The sequence below is a fragment of the Centropristis striata genome, chromosome 12 (assembly GCF_030273125.1).
Source record: "Centropristis striata isolate RG_2023a ecotype Rhode Island chromosome 12, C.striata_1.0, whole genome shotgun sequence".
In the NCBI taxonomy this organism is placed as follows: Eukaryota; Metazoa; Chordata; class Actinopteri; order Perciformes; family Serranidae; genus Centropristis; species Centropristis striata.
The window spans coordinates 38,613,380-38,636,216 of NC_081528.1; the positions used below are offsets into that span (position 1 = coordinate 38,613,380).

Consider the following 22,837-nt stretch of genomic DNA (forward strand, 5'->3'; position numbering starts at 1 on the left):
GTTAAACAAATATATTTAGATTCTGATCGTGTTGCTGCTTTCTCTTTCTGAAGTCTTGCTGTGAGGTCCAGCTGAGCTGAGAACTCTCCTCCGTCTCATACATAAAACATGCTGCCGCCTATAAATCAGCCTAATGTGTCTCAAACTGCTGATACTCAAATTCATACTTGGCAAATTCAAAAATCATTTTGGACTACAATGCAAACGGCGTGTAATAAAATGACGTCTGGGTGAGTGAAAGGAGCGCTGTTAGTGTGCCAGGCCTGGTGGCTGAATGAAACCCAAACCTTTTAAAGCAGAGCTAATATTTTAAGGCTTGGATTGCTGCACCAGGAAATACCTGGGAGAGGTTCACCTTTAAGGAATCTAATTTAGCAATCCGCAGGAATGGCTGGAAAACTCTCTTTCCGTAACCTCTCCGTGCTTCTTGGATCAGTTCAGGTGCAGCGATTAAAGCCTCCTCACGTGTTAATGATGGTGGAATATTTCATCCTGAGTTTGTCAGTTTTATCCCCCATTAGCAGGCAGGAATGTCCTCCTCTTCTGCGCTCCCAGGCCATTGGTCCATGTCTTTGGCTATTTACACGTTTAAAGACAGCACATCCATTCAGGAAACACGGGAGATAACGCTTGAGACATAATAAGGGTGAATTAATAAAAATCTGTATATTCTGCTCTGCACACTATTTAATCTTTTCATAAACAAATATTTTAGATTCTCAGACGAAAAACAGAAGCAGCACAGTTTAGGTTTCCCTTCCAGCAGTTTTCTTTGGAGTGAAAATCTATAATTTAAGTTTATTTCTGACATAAAGGCGTGTTAATGTTTTAACCACCAGAGCCTAAAATAAAAACTGAGGCCGCACATAAAAATGAGAGTTTTCCAACTATCTCGGCTCAATTTATAAATTAAGGACACAAATTTATCTGATATGTTGGACGAGTGGGGAGAATAATAATTAATGTCTCTATCCATAGGATCTATAGCACTGTATCCCCTTTTATTATATATGAGGAGTTTATCTCCAAAAACAGATATCATTTTGATTGTTTCAATAAGTTATATTAAACTTTTTAAACTTTTTCTTTTTTTTTTCTTTATTGTGCACTCAACGGAAAAATCTATTGAAATAATCTTAATTTGTTAATTAAAAAAAATATTTATTATTATATTATATTATTATTCATTTTATGTACTTATTTTTAATAATTGTAAGTATCTTAAGTTACTAAAGTATCTATGTATGTGTTTGTATTAATATATATATAATATATATATAATTCTTGATATTCGTAATTATTCATTAGTAATGGTTTTCTTTTTATATTGAAAACATATTGTTGAAAATGATCACATTAAGAATAATGAGACCAATTTGCTGTAATTTGTGACTATTTTGGATTTCTTGTATAAAAAAAAGAGAGAAATTCTGATTATTGACCATAAGTAAGAACTTTAAGTTGCTTGAACAATAAAAAAAGACAATGTTCTGTATTTTTACATTTATGATAAAAAACATTGACAGGAAGGCAAAATATCTAACACCATTATATTGATATTCAGTAATTTCTAAAACAATACAAATAACTAGATTACATCCATTCAGACAGTAAGCAGTTGATCGTTACAAATATTTTGTGAAGACAGAGAAACTATTCTGCGTTTTTCTGGTGTAATAAAAAAAAAAAAAAACAGGGGGAAAAAAAACAAAAAAACATCCCTTACTTCAGAATATTAAGTATAAAAACAAAAACTTTTTTTTAAAAGTCTGAAGAAATTTGTTTTCATTCACAGAATGAATATTGAAAAATAAAACACTTCACAGTGATTTCTATGAACAAATGTTTGGATTTTAAAAAAAGCAGTAGCTGAGACGCCTCTAATTTAAATTGAACCCTCTTTATCTGACAGCGGCTCGGCTGCGTTGGGCCTCTGATTGGGCTGAAACACTCTGATTCAGAGGGCATTACTGAACAAACGGAGGAATGGTGAAGTCTGATGGGAACCATATGGGCGTAGTGCAGTAGAAGGTATTTCAGGGGGATTCTTCAAGTTTACACTCAGCTATCAGAGCAGAGAGAATAATACTATCCAGAGCTTTTCAATATCTACAGTCAACGAAGCAGAAACAGCTTAACAGTGCTAACTGACCCAGCAACAGGACTGACGTGGATACGGAGAGCAGAGAAAACGCTGCGTTGCCGTCTGAGTTTCAGCGTTTGGCTCTCTTCGGAGGAGGCTCCTCTGATTTCTGGCCCCCTCGCGTTCGCACCGCGGGGGGGCTGGCCTCCCGTTTGCGGCCCCCCTTCGCCGCTGCCGCCTGGCCCCTCGTCCCACTGCAGGAGGGAAACAAGTCTCAGTTCGTTTGTCTAAGGATCATATTTAGCTGCTGTAAAAATTTGTCTTGGTTAATTCAACAGTTACTCATGAGAAGTGCAATAACATTGCTCCTTTACGAACATGTAAGTGAGCTCGGCCTGTCCACACTCCCCTTAAAGGAACAGTTCAGATTGTTTTAAGTGAGGTTGAATGAGGTATTTATCATATTCACTGTATTTATCCATAGTCACTGTATTTATCCATAGTCACTGTATTTATCCATAGTCACTGTATTTAGCATAGTCACTGTATTTATCCATAGTCACTGTATTTATTATAGTCACTGTATTTATCCATAGTCACTGTATTTATCCATAGTCACTGTATTTATCATAGTCACTGTATTTATCCATAGTCACTGTATTTATCCTAGTCACTGTATTTATCCATTGTCACTGTATTTATCCATTGTCACTGTATTTATCGTAGTCACTGTATTTATCCATAGTCACTGTATTTATCATAGTCACTGTATTTATCCATAGTCACTGTATTTATCCATAGTCACTGTATTTATCATATTCACTGTATTTATCATAGTCACTGTATTTATCCATAGTCACTGTATTTATCATAGTCACTGTATTTATCCATAGTCACTGTATTTATCATAGTCACTGTATTTATCCATAGTCACTGTATTTATCCATCGTCACTGTATTCATCCATAGTCACTGTATTTATCCTAATCACTGTATTTATCATAGTCACTGTATTTATCATAGTCACTGTATTTATCCATAGTCACTGTATTCATCCATAGTCACTGTATTTATCCATAGTCACTGTATTCATCCATAGTCACTGTATTTATCCATAGTCACTGTATTTATCCATAGTCACTGTATTTATCCAAAGTCACTGTATTTATCCATAGTCACTGTATTTATCCTAATCACTGTATTTATCCATAGTCACTATATTTATCAATAGTCACTGTATTTATCCATAGTCACTGTATTTATCATAGTCACTGTATTTATCATAATCACTGTATTCATCCATAGTCACAGTATTTATCCATAGTCACTGTATTTATCAATAGTCACTGTGTTTATCCATAGTCACTGTATTTATCATAGTCACTGTATTTATCCATCGTCACTGTATTTATCCATCGTCACTGTATTTATCATAGTCACTGTATTTATCAATAGTCACTGTATTTATCATAGTCACTGTATTTATCCATAGTCACTGTATTTATCCAAAGTCACTGTATTTATCATAGTCACTGTATTTATCAATAGTCACTGTATTTATCCTAATCACTGTATTTATCATAGTCACTGTATTTATCCATAGTCACTGTATTTATCAATAGTCACTGTATTTATCCATCGTCACTGTATTTATGCATAGTCACTGTATTTATCCATCGTCACTGTATTTATGCATAGTCACTGTATTTATCCATAGTCACTGTATTTATGCATAGTCACTGTATTTATCATAGTCACTGTATTTATCCATAGTCACTGTATTTATCCTAGTCACTGTATTTATCCATTGTCACTGTATTTATCCATTGTCACTGTATTTATCGTAGTCACTGTATTTATCCATAGTCACTGTATTTATCATAGTCACTGTATTTATCCATAGTCACTGTATTTATCCATAGTCACTGTATTTATCCATAGTCACTGTATTTATCATATTCACTGTATTTATCATAGTCACTGTATTTATCATAGTCACTGTATTTATCCATAGTCACTGTATTTATCATAGTCACTGTATTTATCCATAGTCACTGTATTTATCATAGTCACTGTATTTATCCATAGTCACTGTATTTATCCATCGTCACTGTATTCATCCATAGTCACTGTATTTATCCTAATCACTGTATTTATCATAGTCACTGTATTTATCATAGTCACTGTATTTATCATAGTCACTGTATTTATCCATAGTCACTGTATTCATCCATAGTCACTGTATTTATCCATAGTCACTGTATTCATCCATAGTCACTGTATTTATCATAGTCACTGTATTTATCCATAGTCACTGTATTTATCCATAGTCACTGTATTTATCCAAAGTCACTGTATTTATCCATAGTCACTGTATTTATCCTAATCACTGTATTTATCCATAGTCACTATATTTATCAATAGTCACTGTATTTATCCATAGTCACTGTATTTATCATAGTCACTGTATTTATCATAATCACTGTATTCATCCATAGTCACAGTATTTATCCATAGTCACTGTATTTATCAATAGTCACTGTGTTTATCCATAGTCACTGTATTTATCATAGTCACTGTATTTATCCATCGTCACTGTATTTATCATAGTCACTGTATTTATCAATAGTCACTGTATTTATCATAGTCACTGTATTTATCCATAGTCACTGTATTTATCCAAAGTCACTGTATTTATCATAGTCACTGTATTTATCAATAGTCACTGTATTTATCCTAATCACTGTATTTATCATAGTCACTGTATTTATCCATAGTCACTGTATTTATCAATAGTCACTGTATTTATCCATCGTCACTGTATTTATGCAGTCACTGTATTTATCCATCGTCACTGTATTTATGCATAGTCACTGTATTTATCCATAGTCACTGTATTTATGCATAGTCACTGTATTTATCATAGTCACTGTATTTATCCATAGTCACTGTATTTATCATAGTCACTGTATTTATCCATAGTCACTGTATTTATCCATAGTCACTGTATTTATCCATCGTCACTGTATTTATCCATCGTCACTGTATTTATCAGTCACTGTATTTATCCATAGTGACTGTATTTATCATAGTCACTGTATTTATCAATAGTCACTGTATTTATCCATCGTCACTGTATTTATCATAGTCACTGTATTTATCCATCGTCACTGTATTTATCATAGTCACTGTATTTATCATAGTCACTGTATTTATCCATAGTGACTGTATTTATCATAGTCACTGTATTTATCAATAGTCACTGTATTTATCCATTGTCTCTGTATTTATCATAGTCACTGTATTTATCATAGTCACTATATTTATCCATAGTCACTGTATTTATCATATTCACTGTATTTATCATAGTCACTGTATTTATCCATAGTCACCGTATTTATCCATAGTCACCGTATTTATCATAGTCACTGTATTTATCCATAGTCACTGTATTTATCCATAGTCACTGTATTTAGCATAGTCACTGTATTTAGCCATAGTCACTGTATTTATCATAGTCACTGTATTTATCCATAGTCACTGTATTTATCATAGTCACTGTATTCATCCATAGTCACTGTATTTATCCATAGTCACTGTATTCATCCATAGTCACTGTATTTATCATAGTCACTGTATTTATCATAGTCACTGTATGTATCCATAGTCACTGTATTTATCATAGTCACTGTATTCATCCATAGTCACTGTATTCATCCATAGTCACTGTATTTATCCATAGTCACTGTATTCATCCATAGTCACTGTATTTATCATAGTCACTGTATTTATCCATAGTCACTGTATTCATCCATAGTCACTGTATTTATCCATCGTCACTGTATTTATCCATAGTCACTGTATTCATCCATAATCACTGTATTTATCCATAGTCACTGTATTTATCATAGTCACTGTATTTATCCATAGTCACTGTATTTATCATAGTCACTGTATTTATCCATAGTCACAGTATTTATCCATAGTCACTGTATTTATCCAAAGTCACTGTATTTATCCATAGTCACAGTATTTATCCATAGTCACTGTATTTATCCAAAGTCACTGTATTTATCCTAATCACTGTATTTATCCATAGTCACAGTATTTATCCACAGTCACTGTATTTATCAATAGTCACTGTATTTATCCATAGTCACTGTATTTATCCATAGTCACTGTATTTATCATAGTCACTGTATTTATCATAGTAACTGTATTTATCATAGTCACTGTATTTATCAATAGTCACTTTATTTATCCATCGTCACTGTATTTATCATAGTCACTGTATTTATCCATCGTCACTGTATTTATCATAGTCACTGTATTTATCATAGTCACTGTATTTATCCATAGTGACTGTATTTATCATAGTCACTGTATTTATCAATAGTCACTGTATTTATCCATCGTCACTGTATTTATCATAGTCACTGTATTTATCATAGTCACTATATTTATCCATAGTCACTGTATTTATCATATTCACTGAATTTATCATAGTCACCGTATTTATCCATAGTCACCGTATTTATCCATAGTCACCGTATTTATCATAGTCACTGTATTTATCCATAGTCACTGTATTTAGCATAGTCACTGTATTTAGCCATAGTCACTGTATTTATCATAGTCACTGTATTTATCATAGTCACTGTATTTATCATAGTCACTGTATGTATCCATAGTCACTGTATTTATAATAGTCACTGTATTCATCCATAGTCACTGTATTTATCATAGTCACTGTATTTATCATAGTAACTGTATTTATCATAGTCACTGTATTTATCAATAGTCACTTTATTTATCCATCGTCACTGTATTTATCATAGTCACTGTATTTATCCATCGTCACTGTATTTATCATAGTCACTGTATTCATCCATAGTCACTGTATTTATCCATAGTCACTGTATTCATCCATAGTCACTGTATTTATCCTAATCACTGTATTTATCATAGTCACTGTATTTATCATAGTCACTGTATTTATCATAGTCACTGTATGTATCCATAGTCACTGTATTTATCATAGTCACTGTATTCATCCATAGTCACTGTATTTATCCATAGTCACTGTATTCATCCATAGTCACTGTATTTATCATAGTCACTGTATTTATCATAGTCACTGTATTTATCCATAGTCACTGTATTCATCCATAGTCACTGTATTTATCCATAGTCACTGTATTCATCCATAATCACTGTATTTATCCATAGTCACTGTATTTATCATAGTCACTGTATTTATCATAGTCACTGTATTTATCCATAGTCACTGTATTTATCATAGTCACTGTATTTATCCATAGTCACAGTATTTATCATATTCACTGTATTTATCATAGTCACCGTATTTATCCATAGTCACCGTATTTATCCATAGTCACCGTATTTATCATAGTCACCGTATTTATCCATAGTCACTGTATTTAGCATAGTCACTGTATTTAGCCATAGTCACTGTATTTATCATAGTCACTGTATTCATCCATAGTCACTGTATTTATCATAGTCACTGTATTTATCATAGTAACTGTATTTATCATAGTCACTGTATTTATCAATAGTCACTTTATTTATCCATCGTCACTGTATTTATCATAGTCACTGTATTTATCCATCGTCACTGTATTTATCATAGTCACTGTATTCATCCATAGTCACTGTATTTATCCATAGTCACTGTATTCATCCATAGTCACTGTATTTATCCTAATCACTGTATTTATCATAGTCACTGTATTTATCATAGTCACTGTATTTATCATAGTCACTGTATGTATCCATAGTCACTGTATTTATCATAGTCACTGTATTCATCCATAGTCACTGTATTTATCCATAGTCACTGTATTCATCCATAGTCACTGTATTTATCATAGTCACTGTATTTATCATAGTCACTGTATTTATCCATAGTCACTGTATTCATCCATAGTCACTGTATTTATCCATAGTCACTGTATTCATCCATAATCACTGTATTTATCCATAGTCACTGTATTTATCATAGTCACTGTATTTATCCATAGTCACTGTATTTATCATAGTCACTGTATTTATCCATAGTCACAGTATTTATCCATAGTCACTGTATTTATCCAAAGTCACTGTATTTATCCATAGTCACAGTTTTTATCCATAGTCACTGTATTTATCCAAAGTCACTGTATTTATCCTAATCACTGTATTTATCCATAGTCACAGTATTTATCCACAGTCACTGTATTTATCAATAGTCACTGTATTTATCCATAGTCACTGTATTTATCAATAGTCACTGTATTTATCCATAGTCACTGTATTTATCATAGTCACTGTATTTATCATAGTAACTGTATTTATCCATAGTCACTGTATTTATCCATAGTCACTGTATTTATCCATAGTCACTGTATTTATCATAATCACTGTATTCATCCATAGTCACAGTATTTATCCATAGTCACTGTATTTATCCATAGTCACAGTATTTATCCATAGTCACTGTATTTATCCATAGTCACTGTATTTATCCATCGTCACTGTATTTATCCATAGTCACTGTATTTATCATAGTCACTGTATTCATCCATAGTCACTGTATTTATCCATCGTCACTGTATTTATCCATAGTCACTGTATTTATCCATAGTCACTGTATTTATCATAGTCACTGTATTCATCCATAGTCACTGTATTTATCCATCGTCACTGTATTTATCCATAGTCACTGTATTCATCCATAGTCACTGTATTCATCCATAGTCACTGTATTTATCCATAGTCACTGTATTTATCATAGTCACTGTATTTATCCATAGTCACAGTATTTATCCATAGTCACTGTATTTATCCATCGTCACTGTATTTATCCATAGTCACTGTATTCATCCATAGTCACAGTATTTATCCATAGTCACTGTATTTATCCATAGTCACAGTATTTATCCATAGTCACTGTATTTATCCATAGTCACTGTATTTATCCATCGTCACTGTATTTATCCATCGTCACTGTATTTATCATAGTCACTGTATTCATCCATAGTCACTGTATTTATCCATCGTCACTGTATTTATCCATCGTCACTGTATTTATCCATAGTCACTGTATTTATCATAGTCACTGTATTCATCCATAGTCACTGTATTTATCCATCGTCACTGTATTTATCCATAGTCACTGTATTCATCCATAGTCACTGTATTCATCCATAGTCACTGTATTTATCATAGTCACTGTATTTATCCATAGTCACTGTATTTATCATAGTCACTGTATTTATCCATAGTCACTATATTTATCCATAGTCACAGTATTTATCCATAGTCACTGTATTTATCCATAGTCACTGTATTTATCATAGTAACTGTATTTATCCATAGTCACTGTATTTATCCATAGTCACTGTATTTATCCATAGTCACTGTATTTATCAATCAATTCACCAAAGTTGCACAACAACACAAATAAACTAAACCATTGAGACAGAGATGGATCAGCAACTCTTGTGTTCTCTGAAGTAAAATTGCTGTTTTTGTCAAAGGAGTCTGGTGGCTTTGAAAAGAACATTAATGGATATGACGGCTTCAGTTCCCCATCAAAAAAGGTTGTCTGATGGAAAGTAAAGCACTGAAAATTTATTTTTAGGAGGCTTAAATAAGCTCTCATCCACAGCAGTCCATAGCCTGCATCTCCAAACTGACTCTGGATAAGTATCTAATACAACTCTCTCTTTAAATAAAGAACAGTGTAAAAATACTGGTGCCGTGAAACAAATAAGGTGCATGAACAGTGTGCATAAAAAACACATGAAGTGCATAGCAAATTTCTTCCAAAATCTCCTTGGAAACCACAGAAAACATTCAGAGAAGTGGTTCCATTCTCTGATATTATTTTGAAAAGTTGTATATTTTATATTTATGGTAATTTACATTTCGCTTGTAAATTTCTGTATCCCCCGAGACTAAATATTGTATTTTGTTAAAATAGTATATTACAGAGTACAAAGAGTTTATATAAAGACAAGTGAAAATATTTGGTGAGGGGAATTAAACTTTGTGTTCTGGAGAAGAGTTGCACGATTTATGTTTTTATTTTGATAGACTCATAACTTAGTGGTAACCCTGTTCTGTACACATTTATGAGTGGACATAAAGTGCATGGAAGAAATGAGACTACTTTTTAAAAAAAGCTAAATATTATGTCCACTATGAGTAGTAAGTTAACACGTTCTTCTAAAGACATCGGTCCTCTACTGCAGTGTAACTCCAGATGTTTAACACAAACAAAATGATTTCTTATTTTTATTTTGGGAGTTAATAACTCAAGAACTATTTTGAAATTCCGGGAAAGCGTTTGGTAAAATGTTGTCTTTGACAGAGCAGCGAGGCGGCTCAAAGAGAAAACTCACCGTGTGCCAGCTGCGGTCTCCTCTTTCTCGCTCTGTCGACTTGCCCGGGTGGATGGTTTACTTGGCTTGTTTCTGAGGAGCAATAAAAACAAATATGAAACAACAGTTGTTGCTGTAGTGCTAAATCTTCCCCTGGCTTTAATTTAATAGGATGTGACAGTGATGATGCCTGCTGGTTGCTTCAGAGTGCAAACACTCAAACAATCAGAGGCTCATTCATCAGCATCACATATGATTTGATCTGATGTTGATGAAGGAGCCAGGTTCAACTAGAATTGAACTGTTTCAATAATAAATTAAGAAAATCCAGTAAAACTAGAATCATGAGCCAATAATGATGTGCAGTCCTGATACTGGAGCGATTAAAACATTTCTATGAATGTTACTGTTGTTATTATGGTTAATTTACCGTTCAGCCTCCAGCCGAGAAGCTAACCGCGTCGTCGCTCTGGTTGCAGATCCTTTCTCTTCCTCTTCTTTCTCACCGTCATCGTCCTCCTCTTCATCGCTTTGTTCTGCCTTCTTGTCCTTTTTATCTGCCGGTAGGATGATGATGATGATGATGATGATGAGGTTGCAGGTAAACCTCATTGACTTGTATTCTCTGACACGTTTCATTTGTCTTTATAAGACTTACGCTTCACTGGAGCTGTTTCATTTCTCACAACATCAAATCTTCACTACTCTCTCATCAAGGCCAAAATAATGACTGATTACGATATTATCTCGTTAGCAATAGAACATTTGGAGGAAAAAAAGGAATGTTCTGTCAAATTCATCCTTGACTTTTTATTGTGGGTTTAGTTTCTTTTTGGTAAACAAATTACACTGCTTTAAAAACCAGAGTGTGGGGGGGGGGTACTATCGTTCATGATACTATAACATGTGTATTATTAACGTGATATCATTAATTTTTTTCAATATCAACATTATCGTCCCCATATCTCGACTCCTTTACCTCAATGTCAATAAAATATTTTAATAACAAATTTGAAAGCTTTGATGACAATATGTTATATTGTAATATAATATATATAATGTGATATGTGATATAATCCATCACGCGGAGATGGGTTTGATCTTTCACCAACGCATCACCTCGCTACCACAGTGGAAAGCTTAAAATAATATCAATAATAACTAAACAGTAATTTAATCTTGGATCAGCAATCAATGCAGTTGTCAATGAACTGTGCTTGAGCTTGATGCTAACTTCTTAGTAGCATTTCTAGTTTGCTGAAGAGAAATCTTCCCGATCCCTCACCTGGATCCTCGGAGGCTGCTGCCTTGGCCGGCCGTCCCCTCCGACCGGCTCTCCTCGGAGTCTCCTCCTGCTGCTCCTGCTCCTCCTGCTGCTCCTCCTCAACCTGAAGACATCACAAGGAAGATTTAGTTCCTACGTCTGATGAGAGTTTAAATAAGATAGTCAATGAGAACCAATTAAATGAATTAAATGTACGAGGTTAAATGTGTCTTAACAGCCACGAAAGTGTTTCCAACATCCAGATATTCAGATCAAATGTTCCTGTTGACATACATCATCTGCTTTCTTTTCGCTGCAGATCTCTTCAGCCTGGCTCACTGACGGGGAAACACCTGGAACAAGATTACAAAGACTTTAATGATCCAGGTAACTAAAGTTCCTCCTAACTCATTAAATGTTGTCATGTCTTTTCTCTACAGTGAGTATCCATGTGGTAAGTTGTGTGAATCTGCACTGTGAAGATTATTTAATTCAAGAAAAAGTGTTTTTAGTGTGTTTGCTCTCCCACCACTGTCTCTTTGTTCCTGCTGACTGTTTTCCTTCTTTATCTTCTCTTCAGCCGGGGCGTCCTGTGGATTTATATATTATATACAATTTAGACACATGTTTCAAAACACATGAATGGAGAATAGGGTTGGTGTAAAGATTGCATGAAACACCAGGCTGAACTGGATGTAGACTGGATCTAGACTGGATGTAGACTGGATCTAGACTGGATATAGACTGGATCTAGACTGGATCTAGACTGGATCTAGACTGGATCTAGACTGGATCTAGACTGGATCTAGACTGGATGTAGACTCCTCTCTAGAGAGAAGATGACAGATCTCACCTCCACAGGTTCCTCCGTCTCCTCTGATCTCTTCCTCTTCAAAGCTGCTTTACCTGGAGAGAAACAGGCATCCCATCATCAAGGACCACCCAGAAATTATATTTTAAAGTTGACCTCATAGCAAACCTGCCAGCCTTCCCTCACGTCAACTTTCATTGCCAAATAACTCATTCATAGTATTTTACAGGCTGTTAACAGTGATGACAGCAAAATAAAACATCAGGCTGTAAAATGCACCAATTAGCTGTTGAGGTTTTGGCTCGCTTCGATTCTTTGAGTTGGTGATGTATGTTCTGGCTCACATGGAGCCACACCTCTTCATCACATGGTTTATAGTGAGCAGTTCATCGAGTCATTGAGAAGAAGAAGAACTAAAGAATAAACGTACGAGTGTCAGTGGTTTCTCTGGAGCTTCCTGCAGCTTCGCTGTCTGCTGGGACACTTTCCTCTTCTGTTCTCTACGGATTGGAAAAATATTGAAAAACATTATTAAAAGATTGAGGTAGAGTTGAATGCATTGAATGCTTGATTACTGTAGAACTCATTGTTGCATGTTCAGAAATATGAAGTAATAAACCAGCTAATGTTAGAGTATTGGGTCATTCATAACACGGCTACACCGCTGCAGTATGTTTCTCTGGCCGTCAGTAGTTTGCTTGCAATGCATCCTGGGACATGTAGGCATTGCCAGTACGGCTCTGTGACACACTGAGGAATGTTCCTTCAGTTTAGTTAGTCGACTACTGACGGGACATCCATATAAAAAGGTAAAACTGTTTCCCTTTAGTAAAGTGAAGTGTGGACCATTTATTTATGTTTTTGTGAACACACCTGTTCTCTCTCAGCTGGTTGAACTGATGAACTTTCCTCGTCTTTATTCTCCTCGTCTTTATTCTCCTCGTCTTTATTCTCATTGTTCTTCTGATTATCTGAGATGAAGAAGAAACAAAAGTCAGGACTTTGCATTGTGACAAACTCTGCAGCGCTGATTGGCTGCTTCAGAAAGTTGAAGCTGAAATCTTTATAGACTTTGATATCATGAAGGGAACTTTTTTATTTTATTTAATTCCATTTCACAGATCTTAATATCTTGAGTTAATGTGAATATTTTGGCTGCTATCATGTAAAATATGCTCTTAGTTTTTTTGTGTTGTTTTGAATCTTACCAGCAGCGGTTTCTCTGGCAGCAGCTGCTGAAGGTTTTCCCGTCTCTGATTTCTCAGCTTCCTTCTGCTCCTTCTCCTCCTCGCTGGTTTTAGATGATCGACCTCGTCGTGGTGTTCTGACCTCCACCACCTTCTCCTGATCCACTTCCTGATGTAAAAACAGCAGGAGCAAATCAAATAACAGTGTCAAACACCATAATATACCTGCTGGATTTTAAAGGAACACCCTGAGCACCACTGGTACATGTCCCTGGTGATTCTATGATCCAGAGGATAAAGATGTTTACCTCAGCAGACTCTTTACTCTCCTTCTCTTCCCTCTCGTCACCTGATCAGTGACACAAACAATAAACATGTTTCAGCTGTTAGAGAGAGGAGCTCTTCAGTGGAAAAACTTTATCCATAAATGATTCATATGAACTTTGACAATCTTGACATTTTGATGAGAAAATAAAATCTTACCTGATTCCTTCACTGCTGCGACTTTCTGAGTGGAGAGCTTCCGTTTACGTCTTCCTCGTCCCTCCGTCTTCTCTTCCTACGTCACAAATATAATAGTAAGTATAGTAGTAATAACAACTGGACTTATTTAAATACGTAACAGCTGAATTCCAAACCAACTGTGTGTTGTTACCTTCTCTGACAGGTCTGATCCCTTCTCACCTTCCTGGCTGTCTGCACTGGAGACGCTGCCTGCAAAAACAGATCAAAAAGTCTGAGATCAACTGCTAAAAGTCACCAACAGTGGAGGAAAATGAAATATATCATATGAAAATCAGTTTTCAGCTTCCTGAATGTGCAGTTAGCTCTTTATGACACATGAAAATCCTCCTCGGAGGATATTGTCACATTTCTCAAACTGTAATTATCTTGTTTTACAGCAACATTTACAGCAACAATTGATTTTTTTATGAGGTTCCATGACTCACTGGTTTGTTTGATCAGTTTGGGCTGATTGTCTTTTCCTCTGATCTCCTCATTCTGCTGCTGGGCGTTCTGTTCCACCTGAAGATAGTTTAAAAGATAGAAAGATCAGGAAAAGTTATATAATAATACATGAATACAGTAGGCATATATATATTTTTATATATATATATTTATACAAAGTGACTCACAGTTGGTGGATCATTCTTCTCTGTTGCAACATTTTCTTCCTCCACTGTTGGACTCTCAGCTTCACCTAGTGGTGAAAAGAAGTAGGGTTAAAAATGTTTTTGATAAAATATTCACCATACACAATAACAGTATTCAGATGGATGAAGTTAGATTGTTTCCTCAGTTGAATGAGAGAAAAGACATACGATTATCTACGTCCATCTTGTCCTCCGCTCCCTCGTCCTCCACCTGTTGTTACAGAGGGAATAATGACTTTTAGCACCACATGACAATATAATATATAGTAGTAATTAGTGAAGTAGTAATGATAGTAAACAGATCAGTAATAAGGTGATAATTTACCTTTGGGCTCGTCTTTGTGTCTGCAGCCTCAGTTTGCTCTCCTGGAACCACAAGATGTAGATTTAAATTTACCTCAATTTAAAAAAGTTGCACTGGTGATCACAAAACTCTGCACAAATCAGTCAGTCCTAAACATAAATACAACATGTTCATTCATTTAAAGAATTTCAACCCTTTGAATGCCGGTTTGTTTCCATGATGCCACTGTTATTTTAGTGGGGGGAAAAACTAAAAAAATTAAAGCTAAAGTTTCAATGGGGGATTTTTTTGTTTTTTGTGTCTGTATTTTTATTCACATTTTAGTATGGACTAATTATAAGAGCTGAGTTTGAACCTCCAACATTGGGGGGAAAAAGAAAAGATCATCCATTATTTCAACAAAATGTTTCAGAACTCACCTTGTTGAGTTTCTGGGACTGGTTCAGTTCTCTCATCCGTCGTTCCATCCACGTCTTCTGAAACAACTGCAGCAGCAGCTGGAATATTATATATAATATTAAACAAGGAAAACTAGCACCAGGAGGTTGATGCAGAGGCTATTCCTGGTCAATAACAATTACTTTCATTGAAAGTCACAAAAATGATGACGTCATAGCTGGAAACAAGATTTGAATTGAAGCTAAAATAGAAGAAAATCAAGTTTACCTTCTCCAGCTGCTGTGGCTTCCATGTTTCCTTCTGGCTGCGTTTCAGTTTCTGCATCTTTGGCTTCATCCTCATTTAAAACAGCCTGACAGTCATCTGAGGTGGTGTCCACCTCCGACCTCTGCCAAGAATTTTATATATACAGTAAGACATTTTTTAGATAGATCGATAGATAATTCTTATTCCTTCTGTTTGCCTTTTTATACACTAATGAACAAAGAATCAAATATCAAAACACAAGAACTAATATATAATAACAATTCAAAGCTAAAATGTATCTTTAAACACATGTATGCATACAATTTGCAGAATGGATGTGAAAGATTTAGATTATTATAATATACTATTATTATTGAAAGATATATGCACAAAAGAAGTATTGCAGAGAATCCAGTTAAAGTATATTAGTCTAAAGTATCTTTAAAAGAAGATGACATATATTTGACCTGAGGAGCTTCAGACATTTCAGCCTTCTTCACATCGTTTTCTTTCTCTGAATCTTCAGACACATCTGGAAGAGAGACACAGTTTCTATGTCGGAAACATTCTGACAGGTTTTGGTTTGATTTATATAATTGTGCTGTTTTTACCTGCAGTGTTTGGTTTTTCTTCAACAGTCTGTAGAGAATCAGCTGGTGACGGCTCGGAGGCTTCAGCTGCTGCTGCCACAGCAGGAGGAGGCTCCTCTTGTTCAGCTGCAGGAGGAGCAGGAGCAGGAGGAGGAGCAGGAGGCTCTTCCTGTTCAGAGGTCAGCTGACTCACCTCCTCGCTGCTGTCGTGGCATATTAAGGTGGAGGACACGGTGCTGTCAGGGTCCATGGAGAGCAGAGTGAGAGCTGCTTCCTTCATCTTCATGTCTGCGTCCTGCAGAGCGATCTCCGGCGCTCCGTCCTCCCGACCGCCGCCAGCCGGGGCCAGACTAACCGCTGGCGTACAGACGTCAGGAGTTAGTCTGGCCCCGGCTGACGTACAGACGTCAGGAGTTAGTCTGGCCCCGGCTGACGTACAGACGTCAGGAGTTAGTCTGGCCCCGGCTGACGTACAGACGTCAGGAGTTAGTCTGGCCCCGGCTGACGTACAGACGTCAGGAGTTAGTCTGGCCCCGGCTGACGTACAGACGTCAGGAGTTAGTCTGGCCCCGGCTGACGTGCAGACGTCAGGAGTTAGTCTGGCCCCGGCTGACGTACAGACGTCCATGAGGGCCAGCAGGGCGTCGGCCTCGGCCGGCAGCGCCGCTGGCACCTCGCTGAGCCGGGACTCTGTCTCGCCCTCGGGAGGCTCGGGGGTGATGTCACTGAGAGCGTCACAGGTATCGTCAGAGAAGGAGGTGGTGACGGAGGTGGTGAGGGAGGTGACGGAGGTGGTGAGGGAGGTGAGGGTGGTGGTGACGGGGTCGGAGTCGGTGCTGGTGTCTGGGAGCAGAGGTCGTTTCTTCAGCTGCTCCTCCGGGTCCAGAGAGGAAACAGAAGACTTGGAAGGTTTATCTAACTTGTCCAGTTTGTCTTCTCTGGGTGGTTTCTTCTCCTCCTGGCTGTCATCTTTCTTCTCTGCTCCTTTATCCTTCTTCTCCTCCTGGCTGTCATCTTTCTTCTCTGCTCCTTTATCCTTCTTCTCCTCCTGGCCGTCCTCTCTCTTCTCTGCTCCTTTATCCTTCTTCTCCGTTCTCTTCTTTGTGCTCTTATTCTCTGATTTCTCAGGCAGAGCTTCCTCTGAGACTTTGCGCTGCTCCTTTACGTTTCCCTCTTTCTTCTTCTCCGGTCTGCTGACAGGTGCACCTCCTGTACTTTTGACCTCTGAACTCTGAACTTTATTATCAGTCTTTGATAACAACTGAGTCTTTGTTTCCTCTTTGGATTTGGATTTAGACTTTTCAATGGTTCTTCCTTTTTCTGTTGTCTTGACCTTTTTTGCATCTTTGTCAGTTTCAGAGCTGGACTTGTTTGATTTCTGTCCCTCTTGGTCTGTTTTACTCTTCTCCTTCTCGCTGTCTTTATTTTCCATTTTAGACTTCAGTTTGTCTCCTGGCCTGTCCTCTGTGTGACTCTTTGACCTCTTCAGGACTTCCTTTGAGTGTTTCTCTTTCTTCTTGCTGCCGTCGGCGCCGGGCTCCATGTCCGACCGATCCTCAGACGAGCCGGCAGAATCCGGGCGAAGCAGCGGCTTCAAATCACTTTTGGCTGCAGTTTTCTCCCCTTTGGCCTTTTCCTTTTCTTTGCTCTTATCTTTATCCCTAACTTTGTCTTTCTCTGCTTTGACAGGCTCCATAGATGGAGCTTTGGCTTTCTTCAGAGTAGCATCTTTAGGACCCTCGTCTGCCACACCGGCCATTTTCTTCTCACTTTTGATCTTCAGCTTCTTCTCCCCTTTGTCCTCAGAGGAAACTTTAGCTGCAGCACCTTCCTTCTGCTGACTTTCATCAGCCTGATGTTCAGATTTCTTCTCCTGCTTTAGTTTGAGTTTGCCGCGTTCGTCTGACAGGCTGCGTTCTTTCTCTTTACGTTCTTTCAGGTGAACTTCTTTACGGGACGACCTGTCGTATTTCCCCCCCGAGCGCTGTTTGAGCGCCTCCTGGGAGCCCTGCTCCAGCTCCAGGATGAACGAGTGTGTTCGGCTTTTGTCGGGTAGTTTCTTGTTTTCTGAGTCTTCTGAGACGCTGCTGGGCGCTCGGTGCCTCTCGTCAGACGATGCCGACTCAGAAAGATTTCTCATCAGTTTGGGTTGTGGAGGCTTTGAGGCTGTCGGTTTAACCTCCTGAATTTAAAATGAAATAAACACAAACATGCTTGTTGTAACTCCATAATCATGTCACCAATGATGAAATCTGTTTGATTCATGACGATCACATACCGCTCTCCTGGATCCTTCTGCATCTCCTCTCCTTCTGCTTGAAACATCTCCCGCTTTCCTAAAGGATAAAAGCAATGAATGCATTTATAGATATAGATTTTTTCTATATCTAAACATTTGGTTCTTTTGTTCAGCAGCAGTTGCATCTTAGCTTTTGATAAGCTACCTTGAATCCAGCTTCCTCTTCCTGTTGAGAGCCATCTTTTTCTCCAGAACTTTCCTTTCTTTGCGAGCCTCTTTGGCTCTGGGCCCGTCCAGGCCAGCAGAGTCTCCACTCTTCTGTTTTCTGTGATCTGTGTGAGGAACAAAACCTGGTAAATGATGTGACAGCAAAGAAAACACAAAGATAGTTTAAATACACGCCAGACAACATGCAGCGTGATTAAACAAACTGGACATGGCACTTTGTAATTTACAGATTTTGTGAGGCAACAGATTTGTCTCACAAATCACGCTAGTCACGCTAGTCTAACCTTTTTTCTCGTCCATCAGCAACATTTTTGGTTGATGGACTCAACCAAAATGTCATGTAACATATTACAACAAATATTAAACATAAAGAAAGACGCAGAAAACAGGATGAGCAGAAACTCTGAAGCTAAATTCAAGCCCACAGCTGTGAAAGCACATGACAGACTGAATAAGACTGAATACCTTGTTATAATAACAATAATAATAATATAATACCTTGTTCTTCAGCCTGTTTCTGTTCTTTCTGTTTACGCTTCTCTTCCATTCGCTCTCGGTTCTGTTGTCTCTTCAGCAGCCGATCTTCTTTGTCCTTTGCCTACAAGAACACAGTTGACAGAAAACAATTTAAACAATCAGCCAAAAATAATCGACGTTTATAAAGTTGTGATTGACTGATTTGACTAAGTCTCCCTCTCTAGTTCTAAACAGAATTAAAGCTGTGCTGATGTTGTGTCTTTGAATACGACTCACGGCAGATCTGCGACGTTCTTCCACCGTGACCTCGTCGTCCGAGTCGCTGTAGTAGCGAGAGTAGAGGAACGGCTTGTGCACGTAGGCCTTACGGCGAGGTTTACGCTCTTCTTCTTCTGCCTCTCCGCTGCCTTGTCTCTTCTCTGCTTTCTCATCTTGATCTGGTAAAAAAAAACATGCACAGGAAAAGATAAGAGCCCAACCTATAAAATTAAAAATCTGTGGTGATAGATATTAAATGTAACAGTTTATGATACAGTAATATGTTAAATCTAGTCTGATAACTGAGTGAGGAGTAAAGAGTTGAGACCGTCTGACTGAAGCTCTCCTTCTTCAGAAGAATCAGACGGCGGCTCGTCTTCTTCACTTTGTTCCTCGAAGGAGGAGAGGTCGCTGGTGTGGACGGAGCTCACGGTGATGTCACTCAGCCCCTCCAGGTCCGAGTCCTCCAAGAAGTATTCTGCAGACACATCAGTATTCTTTAATTCATCTTTGGCCTCATTTGATAGTGACAGAGGAGAATACATGCAGGTTTACTATAATCCTCTACTGACCATCCACTGGTCCTCCACAACACGCTGCTATTTAAACTCTATTTATCTCTACTTCAGTCCCACCACCTGGTTTTCATTTATCTATGTGTCTTGGACATTAATTTGGTTGTAATCATCAGGATCACATTGATATTCAGAACAGATAACAGAAACAGTGATATCTTCACATTGTCCGACCCTAAAAGATAAAAACTACAAAGAGATCAAACTAAATGAAAGCAGCAGATTCTGCTCCGCTGCAGGACCTCGGTCACGTCTCCCGTAATAAACCTGACAGGATTTATATTATATTTATATATATGAACTCTGTGTGCATACAGTCTTATAACTCTTGAATGTTCAACAGCTCACCTTCCTTTATCCTCTCTCTGGCTTTCTGCTTGGCCTGACTCGTAGATTTCAGCAGATCTTCTTCCTGCTTCTCCTCTGCTCCTCTTCCACTTGTTCTGCTTGCAGCTTTCTCTCTCTCCTCCTCCGTCTGCTCCTGAGCTCCTGCCTCCTCCTCTTCCATCTTCACCTCCTCCATGAACCCCTCTCTTCCAGTCTCCATCTGCTCCTGTGTGTCCTCCGTCTTCACTTCTAGCTGGACGTCTGAGGCCAGCTCCTCTGGCTCCTCCAGCGTCCTCCCGTCATGGAGGCCGTCTCCTTCCTCCAGGATGTCCTGCTCTCCGTCCTCCTGCTGCATCAGCTCCTCCTGGCCTCGCCGTCCTCTGTCTGAGCTGGCCCTGACGCTGGCCTCCTGGTTGAGGGAGGTGATGGTGTCCAGGATGGACATGGCGTCGCTGGCTGCCGTGGTAACCGGAGCGGACGATGAAGCTGTGAAGATGTAACGGTGAGTAGGTCAGTGAGACGCGGTTTACTTTAACGTTTGGCAGATAAACATCATTCTGTCTGTCAGGCTGATGAAGAGATAAAGAGATAAAGAGATAGAGAGATAAAGAGATAAAGAGATAAAGAGATAAAGATCTCCGTACCCTGCTCAGGAACGCTGCTGTCAGGTTTGGTCTCAGCTGAAGGGAGAGACGGTGGAGGTTCCTCAGAGCAGCTGCCAGGAGACAGGAACTCCCGGACCACCCGCTCCACCTGCGGCCTGAAGATGTGGTTGATTTTGGGATCCACCACCTGGGCCACGATCCGGTCCACTCCCTGCTCCAACATCCCAGATCTAAGAGCAACAGACTGATTAAACTCTCCATGGACCTTAAACACAACACACACACACACAACACAACACACACACACACACACACACACACACACACACACACACACACACACAGGGATATTGCTTCATTCTGACTCACTGCAACACGAGTTGTCTGATGTTGTTCCTCAGCTGGTTCTTGTTCAGGTGAGGGCTCCAGGTGTGGTTCGACAGGTGGTTGGACACAAAGTTGTCCACTCTTTGTTTCAGATTCAGGTAAGCTGGCTGCAATAGGAAACAAAGCAGGAAAATGTTGGGATGAGTTCAGAGGCTACAGGACATTTAACTTCATAAATGCCTGAATCATTTATAAAAAGTTGTCATCAACTTAGTTAATTGACTTATTATGCACTAACTAAGTAGAGTTCTGCCTGTTTTCTAAACATCTCACACTTAGTAATGTTATGATTCAGGTGAGTGTCCACTGATATAATTAAATTACTAAATACTAAATAATAATTCAATAATGTCACTGTAGAATAAAAATAGTCATGTGTTGTGAAACTTGCTTCAGATAATCCACCTCTTTTTAAAAAGTAACTGTAGGAATAAACGTCTTTCTGACAGCCCAATGAAATTGTTCATGCATGTTTATCATATATATATATATATATATCATATATATAACATATAAAGGTTATTCCTAACTTCATGCAGTAACAATGTTTTGTGGTAGTTTCTGTGCGCTTTAAGCCCAGTTTACAATACTTTAATACATTCCAGGTTTTAAAAAGAAAAATTAAAGAAAGAAATTAGTGGATTTTGCATCATTATATTGTCACAAATTATAAAATCATAAAGTGAAATGATCAATAAATGTCATATGTTAAACTTTTGGTGAAGTTTTTTGTGTTTCCTGCTAAACTTGAAATAATGAGTTAGTGATTATTTTAACAGGGAGATGAAATGTTTATAATGGGATGTTTAATGTTTAATGTTAGCTTTGATAGCTGATACCGACACCTGCTTTATGTTCCGTAAAGTAAAGTCACACACAAACTCCAGCTCCATAACCAGTTATAATACAGAGACCAGCCGTTATAACCATGTTTACCTTCGTATCCACGTCTGCCAGGCAGTCCCTCCGGAACTGGTCGAACAGACCCTGAGTCTTCAGATGGTTCACGATCATTGAGACGAGCTGCGGGTCTCCCGGAGGCAAACCCGCCATGTTTAACACTAGTCCGCCTTCTCTGGGATTCAATTATTATTATTATTATTAAAATGAGTTAACAGAGGCAACACATCAGCTGATATCCGACCTGAACACACCGGGTTTCTCTTGTGTTCTCTGAAGTTCGAAGCAGGTTTGACCCGGAAGGAGAATTCACCGATGAAAAGATGATTACAGTGACCCGGAACCGCTTAGAAAGCGAGGGCTCCTCTACCAAAATAAAAGTTTAGTAACGTTTAGTGTTACCGTCTGGAAAATATT

General features: G+C 37.9%; 1 protein-coding gene across 1 annotated transcript; it reads right to left on the reverse strand.

Annotated features, from left to right (window-relative positions):
• Positions 1–1,488: 1,488 nt before the first annotated feature.
• Positions 1,489–22,718, reverse strand: bod1l1 (biorientation of chromosomes in cell division 1-like 1). The gene is made up of 30 exons (XM_059345721.1): positions 22,457–22,718; positions 21,503–21,627; positions 21,173–21,363; positions 20,550–21,014; positions 19,955–20,104; positions 19,645–19,805; positions 19,390–19,489; positions 18,869–18,995; positions 18,703–18,760; positions 16,446–18,606; positions 16,302–16,366; positions 15,856–15,976; positions 15,609–15,686; positions 15,211–15,251; positions 15,054–15,096; positions 14,868–14,932; positions 14,682–14,757; positions 14,387–14,445; positions 14,215–14,290; positions 14,040–14,080; positions 13,753–13,900; positions 13,418–13,515; positions 12,975–13,044; positions 12,587–12,639; positions 12,263–12,323; positions 12,028–12,086; positions 11,755–11,857; positions 10,900–11,026; positions 10,491–10,562; positions 1,489–2,337 (listed from the first exon to the last, which is right to left on the reverse strand). The coding sequence occupies exons 1-30, from the start codon at positions 22,571–22,573 to the stop codon at positions 2,214–2,216; spliced, it is 5,235 nt and encodes a 1,744-aa protein (XP_059201704.1). The 5' UTR covers positions 22,574–22,718; the 3' UTR covers positions 1,489–2,213.
• Positions 22,719–22,837: the final 119 nt, after the last annotated feature.

What these genes read in the sequence shown, in the direction of transcription:
- bod1l1 (XM_059345721.1), bottom strand. Translation starts at nt 22,573, where the DNA reads ATGGCGGGTTTGCCTCCGGGAGACCCGCAGCTCGTCTCAATGATCGTG. An exon ending in AAGAACGTCGCAGATCTGCC is followed by an intron (nt 19,490 to 19,644) that starts GTGAGTCGTATT and finishes GTGTTCTTGTAG; the next exon opens with GCAAAGGACAAAGAAGATCG. An exon ending in GAGACCGCAGCTGGCACACG is followed by an intron (nt 2,338 to 10,490) that starts GTGAGTTTTCTC and finishes TCCCTCCTGCAG; the next exon opens with TGGGACGAGGGGCCAGGCGG.